General features: G+C 43.5%; 2 protein-coding genes across 2 annotated transcripts in view; both read left to right on the top strand.

Moving 5' to 3' along the window:
* Positions 1-1,222, top strand: part of LOC116400208 (histone-lysine N-methyltransferase 2C-like) — a 63,570-nt gene extending 62,348 nt beyond the window's left edge. The window contains exon 44 of the mRNA XM_031877925.1: positions 270-1,222. Within this exon, the coding sequence (XP_031733785.1) occupies positions 270-362 (93 nt within the window). The 3' untranslated portion in view covers positions 363-1,222. The remainder of the gene's footprint in view (positions 1-269) is intronic.
* Positions 1,223-3,045: 1,823 nt separating this feature from the next.
* galnt11 (UDP-N-acetyl-alpha-D-galactosamine:polypeptide N-acetylgalactosaminyltransferase 11 (GalNAc-T11)) lies at positions 3,046-8,662 on the top strand. The gene is made up of 10 exons (XM_031877922.1): positions 3,046-3,182; positions 4,773-5,027; positions 5,105-5,228; positions 5,460-5,626; positions 5,805-5,930; positions 6,264-6,513; positions 6,601-6,718; positions 6,837-6,989; positions 7,091-7,306; positions 8,513-8,662. The coding sequence occupies exons 2-10, from the start codon at positions 4,790-4,792 to the stop codon at positions 8,627-8,629; spliced, it is 1,509 nt and encodes a 502-aa protein (XP_031733782.1). The 5' UTR covers positions 3,046-3,182; positions 4,773-4,789; the 3' UTR covers positions 8,630-8,662.
* Positions 8,663-8,765: the final 103 nt, after the last annotated feature.

The following is an 8,765-nucleotide window of genomic DNA, read 5'->3' as shown; positions in this document are numbered from 1 at the left end:
GGATGATCAGCATAAATCAATAGGGATGATCAGCATAAATCAATAGGAATGATCAGCATAAATCAATTGGAATGATCAGCATAAATCAATAGGAATAATCTATTTAAATCAGTGGGATTATCAATATAAATCGTTGGCCCTAAGACCTAGGCCTAAAGACTTGTTTATAATATAATGATCTGTCCTTTTAATATCAACCTGTTTGTCTTTCTCTTTCTGTCTGTCTCTCTCTCTATTTGTGTCTCTCTCTCTCTCTCTCTCTGTGTCAGCTATCCTATGACTACAAGTTTGACCTGGAGGACGATCAACATAAGATCTCGTGTCACTGTGGAGCCGTTAACTGCCGTAAATGGATGAACTGAAGACACAGCTGTCTCTCTATCTGTCTGTCTCTCTCTCTGTCTGTCTCTCACCCCCATGTGGGTGGAGTTACACTTCATATCAGAAGTCAATATATTGATAATAAACCTGATCACACATGAAATAATGTTTGGAAGGAGGGGCAGAGCTAATTCTGGTGGTGTTGGATGATTTGACAGGTGAGGGGGCGGGGCTTATATCGAGGCTGGTCCTCTGTGTATATTGTGTAAAAATGACCACAGATGTAAATGTCAACTATCAGAATGTCTTTGTCATTAAGTTGCACTATTAACAAACATATAAAACAACAAAAACAGATCAATGCCCACAGAAACATATGTGGTTCCTCTTCCACCTCTTCCTCCTCCTGTGTTTTGTTAATTTCCTGTAAAATAAGAGATTTTGTTCTTTTTGTATTTATTACTGAATGAAGCTATTTTCTAATTACGCGGTGAGTTCGAGGTCCGGAGTCTCAGCCTGTAAATATCTGTATTATAAATTTAAAGGAAAGACAAAATGTTTAGAAATCACTCCACTGACAGCGACCTTAACATTCTCATCGTCACCTTCATCACCTGCCCGTCAGTTTCCTCTCGCGCTGCATTCTGATTGGATGAAGACGTCGTTTTTTTTGTGTTTTTTCACCCAGCATTTTGGCTGCAGGCGTTTCTATGTTTAGTTTTTTCACTTTGTTTTGTGTACATATGAGGTTTTATCAAGACTGTGTACAGTTCAACGACATGAAGCCTCTTTTTTTTGTTTTTAATATTCACATAAACAGAGTGATGTTTTTTGTTTTTTGGGAAAATGTGGAATCTGATTTAGAATAATTTACAGAAAATAAAATATTTTACATCTTGAAGAAGCGACACTGTTTGTTATTTCGGGGGGGCGGGGGTTACCTGGCGGTGGGTGATATGTTTCCATGGCGATGCTGTCGGTCTGGACGGCGTCATGAGAGCAGAGCAGTTCTTGTCAGAGTGAACAGGAACCTGCTCACCGTTTTAACCCTCCACCTTGTTCTGCAATTAAAATAGAACATTTAATTTCACAGAACCCTCTTTTGTCTAAAAACTTTTGAATTCTTACTGTTTCTACACTAGATAGACATCTAGTCTGTAGCTCAATTTAAAGAGATTCCATCTGTATTTAACTCAATACCATATCTCAATATAACAGAGGGCTCTATTGTCCCTCTGAGCATGAAGATAGTAAAACAGAGGAGGTCCGCTCTGCATCACACAATACACATGCATTAACATAGGTCATTGTGTGTCTCTGGTCATTGTGTGTCTTTGTGGTCACTTTCTCCAACAGACTGATCCAGCGCCGCTGTCACAAGGACAGATACAGGAGAACATCCCTGCCCTCTGCTATTAGACTATAATAAAACACCTCTGGCCAGATCATCCTTCAAATTACTACAACACCGCTACACGGTTGTTGCTGCTGTTGGCGATATTTTGCGCTGCTGTTTTGTTGGGTATTAAATTAACTAAGTAGGAAAACTATTCTATTTTAGTTTATACTGTGCATTTTTCTGCATTTTTCTGACTTTATTTTCTATAGATTTAATAGGTTCTGCGATGTTATTTTATTCTATTTTATTTTATTATATTATATATATTGTGCATTTTCCATACTTAATATTTTCATTTTAAAGTGTAACTTCGTTTGCTGCTGCTACAGACAAATTTCCCCCTGGGGCTGAATAAAGTATATATCTATTGTGTGTCTCTTTGTGGTCATGTTTTGTCTTTGTGGTTGTGTGTCTTTGTGGTCATTGTCTCTTTGTATTCATTGTGTCTCTTTGTGTCATTGTTTTTCTTTGTGTGTCTTTTTGTGGTCATTGTGTCTCTTTGTGTCTTTGTGTCATTGCGTGTCTCTTTGGTTCACATTGTGTCTCTGTGTCATTGTTTGTCTCTTTGTGGTCATTGTTTGTGTCTCTTTGTAGTCATTGTGTGTCTCTGTGTCATTGTTTTTATTTGTGTGTCATTGTGTGTCTTTGTGTCATTGTTTTTCTCTTTGTCTCATTGTGTGTCTCTGTGTCTGTCATTGTTTGTCTCTTTGTGGTCATTGTGTGTCTCATTGTGTCTTATTGTCTTTGTGTCTCTTTGTTTCATTGTGTCTCATTGCGTGTCTCTTTGGTTCACATTGTGTGTCTCTTTGTTTGTGTCTCACTGTGTCGTGTCTCTGTGTCATTGTTTGTCTCTGTGTGGTCATTGTGTGTCTCTTTGTGTCATTGTTTTTCTTTGTGTCTCATTGTGTCATTGCGTGTCTCTTTGGTTCACATTGTTTCTCTTTGTGTCATTGTGTCTCTGTGTCATTGTTTGTCTCTTTGTGGTCATTGTGTCTCTTTGTGGTCATTGTTTGTGTCTCTTTGTGTCATTGTTTTTCTTTGTGTCTTTGTGTGTCTCATTGTGTCTCATTGCGTGTCTCTTTGGTTCACATTGTGTGTCTCTTTGTGGTCATTGTGTGTCTCTTTGTGGTCATTGTGTGTCTCTTTGTGGTCAGTGTGTGTCTCTTTGTGTCATTGTGTGTCTCTGGTCCCGGTGGGTCCGTCCAGGAATCCATCCTTAAGTCTGTAGTTTTATTTTGAAAAGTTGTGACCTGAACACTTTTCCTTTTAAGATTCTGATGTATTTTGTTGTGAAGGTCGTCAGCGGAAGTGACGTCTTTCCTGATTTTCTCTGTGTGTTTATATCCGGTCAGAACTCTACTAGAAATCCTGCTAATTTAAGCTCCGGCGGCTAGCGGACCTGTAGCCCGACGACAGGCTCCACCAGCTGCCGTAGTGCCGCTGAGCAAACCGCCGATGACCCGTGAGTAGAGTTCTGGGAAGAGGCCGAGGAGTCGGACATTAGAGCTTTTGATTGTAGAGCTTGTGAAGCTAATGCTGTTAGCACATTTAGCTATTAACTCCTCTGAGTTCAGCTAGCTAACTTAGCTAGCGGGTTCCATCATCGGACAGTTAATAGGAGCTTTTAGACTGTAGTGTTGTAGAGTGAATGGTTTACTGTGGTGATTATTAACAGGTCTCCTGACACCTGTCCCTTGACACACTCACCTGCTCAGGTGTTTGTTACATCAGCTTATCACCAGTCTATCTATCTATCTATATATCTATATATATATATATAATCTATATATCTATATATCTATATATATATATATATATATATATATATATATATCTATATATATACATACATACATACATACATACATACATATACATACACATACACACACACACCCTGAGAGACGGATCTCCTGATGTTTCTTCCTCTCTTGCTCTTCATGTGAGGGTCAGGATGATAAAGGGGAGCTAGTGAAGGATGAAGGTGTGACTGTCTGGTTTTCAAAATAAGATGTTAACAAAAGGTGTTTTCAAAATAACTTTATGGAAATAAGATGCATTATTCTATAATGTTATTATATAATAGTTTAAAACTTGCTACTGTGTCCCTGATAAGTTAAAAGGAAATGTCTTTATTCTTTGATTTATGGGTTACAATTAAAATATTGATATGACACTTATTCTGTCGAAACTACTTATTCTCACCTATAACATTAGCATGCTGAGGCTGACCGTGGCAGGCTGAGGCTGACCTTAGACTTTTCTTTTTGTGGATTTATCCATTGATAGTTTACCAAGGGCGGGGGGGGGGTGATTCATGATGTGAATCACCTGCAGGGAAAGGCTCCTCACAACGACGTAATAGGATGTGACGCACATTTTAGTTGACAAAATATTTTAAAAAACATTATTTTCAGTGACAGTATCACCTCAAACTCCAAGATAAGAGGTGTTGCTTTTGAAAGATTGGCCACTGTGCAAAAAATAAAATACAAATTACCGTTATTTACGTGTTGACCAGATTTATGGACCATAATCTAGTAAACGTTTATGTGTATGTGTTTTTTAATGTAAATATGAGGTGAGAGAGATAAAGACCTGCAGCGTTGTAACTAAGTCTGAAAAATAAAACTTCTAAAACTTTCCACGAACTGTCTGTTTGAGTTCATAGAGGAATATTTTAGAGGAAGATCTTAAGTATCAAACACGACCTCTCATTATTAAAGACTACTTTATTACTCTGTCGTATTATTTTAACTAAGCAACCAATCTACTTCCTGTCTACACCGGCACCATCACGCCCAGTGTACGTGAAGAGTCACGTGATATTCGTTTTCAGGTTTTTTTAGTCTGGACAGAGATCATCTTGAAAACAATACTGAAACGCCGTGTGGACGGAGATCGTTTTTGTTTGTTAAAACTCCGTTTTAAAAGTCGCAACAGAGGGGCTGAAGAGCCGCGGGTTCCCGACCCCTCCCCTAACCCGTCATCAGAATGACATGCTCTCTGTAGAACCATGTCGTCTGAATAATGGAATGATATCATCTCTCAGCAGTGTGATGTAAGGCGATGCGATCGGCCACCATGGCCAGTGTCACTCTGAGGTACTTCTGTTATGGCTGCCTCGTCACCTCGGCAACGTGGTCCATCCTCCTCTTCCTGTACTTCTCTTTGGGGGCGGAGCCAGGCCGTGGCAGGACCCCCCTGCGTCACCGTGGCCAGCCAATCACCAAGGGCCTGGCCGACCGAAGGGCGGGGCTTCGGCCTCTGCTGGCCAACGAGGTGGCGGAGCTGTCGCCAGAGATGGGTGAGTGTGGTGTGTTCAGGGCGGCTGGGAAATATTGGATACCCCCCTCCTCGTGATGACACGTCTCTTGTCCTCAGGGATGATCTTTAACGAAGCGGACCAGGAGCTGAGGGACAACGGTTACCACCGACACGCCTTCAACGTCCTCATCTCCACCAGACTGGGAAACCACCGAGAGCTGCCCGACACCAGAGACTCCCAGTAAGAAGCACACCAGAGGAGGGAGACATGGGTTCATTGTGTATGACATCGAACCACTGGTTGCTGGTGATAAACCGCTGGTTGCTGGTGATAAACCGCTGGTTGCTGGTGATAAACTGCTGGTTACTGGTGATAAACTGCTGGTTACTGGTGATTAGCCACTGGTTACTGGTGATCAACCACTGCTTATTGATAACTGGTTATTGATAACTGGTTCATGTTTACCTACAGGTGTCGGGATAAGGTTTACTCTCTGGCTCTACCTTCTGCCAGCGTAGTGATCTGTTTCTTCAATGAGGCGTTCTCTGCCCTGCTGAGGACCGTCCACAGTGTGCTCGACCGTACGCCGGACTACCTGCTGCACGAGATCATCCTGGTGGATGACCACAGTGAGCTCGGTATGTTTCAATAATCACTTATTTTCTTTGTCTGAACTATATTTTCTTTAATATCTTCATGTTGTAGCAGCAACAGAACGTCCCTCTGGTCCACTGTAGTTAACATACCATTATTTAATCTCTCTAGTTAAACTTTAGAGATATGTTATATGTTTCTAACATATTTGAGTTGATTCAGAGGAGCTGAAGGACAACTTGGATCGGTACGTCAAGGAGGAGCTGAAGGGGAAAATCAAACTGGTGAGGAACCAGAAGAGAGAAGGACTCATTCGAGGACGCATGATAGGAGCCTCACATGCTACTGGTATGTACTACATCATTACTTACTACCCCTTTAAACCATGTAATCTTGTTCTCTACATCCTTAATCTGTTCAGTCCTTACATCCTTGCTTTTGGCATACTTCTGCCTTACATCCTTAATCCATACATCCTTATTTCCTACATCAAATAATCCCAAATCCTTGTTCCTTACATCCTTGTTGCTACTTCCTTAATTCTTGCATATCCTATCCCCATGCATCTTTATTCCATAACAGAACATTTGACCTTTTATCCCTAAATCCTACCTGCCTACTGCCTACACATTACCTTTAGTTTCCTGCTCCCTACCTGGACTCACCTATCTGTTTGTCCAGGTGAGGTGCTGGTCTTCCTGGACAGTCACTGCGAGGTGAACCAGGCTTGGCTTCAGCCTCTGCTGGCTCCCGTCCAGAAGGACCGCCGCACCGTTGTCTGCCCCGTCATCGACATCATCTCAGCCGACACGCTGTCTTACTCTCCCTCCCCCATCGTCAGGGGAGGCTTCAACTGGGGCCTTCATTTCAAGTGGGACCCCGTCCCCCCCACTGAGCTCAATGGGCCAGAGGGAGCCACTGGACCAATCAGGTAACTATCTGACCAATTGGGCTGATGACTAATATTTAAACATCCTTCAGATTTTCTCACCTGTCTCCCTCCTCTCCTCCCCCTCAGGTCTCCCACCATGGCCGGCGGTCTATTCGCTATGAACAGGAAGTATTTTAATGAGCTCGGCCAATACGACGCCGGCATGGACATCTGGGGTGGGGAAAACCTGGAGATCTCCTTCAGGGTAAGGAAGCTGTTTTACTGACCGTCAATGAAGGTGTCATTGAGTCTGAGATGTTCAGATGGAGCAGGAGACAGGACGTGGTTAGCCTAGCTTAGCATAAAGACTCTGTGTCTCTCAGATCTGGATGTGTGGAGGTCAGCTGCTCATCATCCCCTGCTCCAGAGTCGGTCACATCTTCAGGAAGAGGCGACCCTATGGCTCGCCGGGGGGGCAGGACACCATGGCCCACAATTCACTGCGGCTAGCGCACGTCTGGATGGACGAGTACAAGGTACACACACACACACACACACACACACACACACACACACACACACAGAGCCGTGATCCTGTCCTCTGACCTCACTTCCTGTGTCCCTGTGGACCAATCAGGAGCAGTATCTGTCCCTGCGTCCGGAGCTCCACGACCGCAGCTACGGTGACATCGGTGATCGCGTGGCGCTGAGGAAGCGGCTTCAGTGTCACACGTTTCGCTGGTACCTCGACACCATCTACCCAGAGATGCAGACCGCCGCCAACGGCAACAAGCAGCAGCCGCTGTTCGTCAACAAAGGCTTGAGACGCCCCAAAGTCCTTCAGAGAGGACGGGTACCTGTCCCTCATGTTCACCTGTATACCTCTGTGACTGATGATGTAATACCTTGTTATATTGTTCTCCTGGTGGAGTCTGATCTCAGATCCATTCTGGTCTAATGGACCAATCGGCACCAGTTCATCTCCAGTTACCACTGGTTTGTTACCAGTAGAACATTTCCTCTCATGAAGTCACTGTTTTCAGTTCTAACATGTTAAACACAGAGGCCACGTCCACACTAATCCGTTTACGCCGAGCGTCCACACTACTCCGTTTGAAAACGCTCCCGAGGACGGATACATTTGAAAACTCTGGGGATACCGACTAGTATGGACGGTCGGAAACTCATAAGTCTGGCAACGATGACGTAGACACCCATGTTCGCTACTTGATTGGTTGTTGGCAGTCACGACGTGTCCTTCCCTGATTCGTCACACCCCTATCACGGAAGTTCACAAACATCAACAGCCTTGATTACCGATCGACTACCAGGTTAATTTAACATGAAGAACTCATTACAGGCGTTGCTGACCTTGTTGTCTTTACTAGCAGCTGTTGTCCAGTTAAAGTCTGCATTGTTACGGAGGAAGCGGCTGTTATTGGAGCGATTAGTGAGCAGCGTGACCAGCGGCGTTATCAGCCCTACGGAGACGTCTGAAGTCACGGTTAGCGGCTTTGAGGAGGACTGACACAAAACAGAGGACTTTATTTTTATTATTTCTTAACTATTGTGAAGTCCACACACACAAACTATAAAGGAACAAAACATTAAATGCTCTCCAGTAGGACAGAGACTTCAGCCACCAGCAGAGCTACGAGTGAGAGACGAGTGTTGACAACATAGTGTACGTGAAGAGCCACGTGATATTCGTTTTCAGGCGTGTTAGTTTGGGCGGAGATCATTTAGAAAAAGATGCTGAAACTCTGTGTGGAAAGAGAGAGATTTCATTTTAGAACTCCGTTTTAAAACGAAAACTCCGTAGTGTGGATGTAGCCTGACATTATGACATCAGTTTGAACAAAAGGTGTTACATTATCGGTAAAAATGTTCTGACAATATCTGTCGTTTATTTCATTTATGTTGCTGCAGTGCTTCATATTTATTCACACTCATTATTTCAGCTTTCATGGTTCATTTAGAATTTTTATGCCTCGCCTGCTTTGACCGACGCCTCGCCTGCCTTAAGCGACAAATTTAACCCTATGTTTGTATCTTTCAGCTCCGTAACCTAGCAACCGGGAGTTGTCTGGTGGCCCAGGGCCGAGTCAGTCAGAAGGGGGGCGTCGTTGTCTTGAGACCATGTGACCCCCGAGACCCTGAACAGGTGAGCACATGACCAACCATTTAATGAAGGAGACAGGTGAGGGAGACACTGTTAATACTGGTGTGTGTGTAGGACTGGTCCTATGATGAAGACTCTCTCACTGTGTGTGTGTGTGTGTGTGTGTGTGTGTGTGTGTGTGTGTGTGTGT

Source organism: Anarrhichthys ocellatus, unplaced genomic scaffold, assembly GCF_004355925.1.
Source record: "Anarrhichthys ocellatus isolate YVR2014 unplaced genomic scaffold, GSC_Weel_1.0 scaffold155, whole genome shotgun sequence".
Lineage (NCBI taxonomy): Eukaryota > Metazoa > Chordata > Actinopteri > Perciformes > Anarhichadidae > Anarrhichthys > Anarrhichthys ocellatus.
Note: the sequence above shows the minus strand (reverse complement) of the source record. Positions and strands in the feature narration are given on the sequence as shown.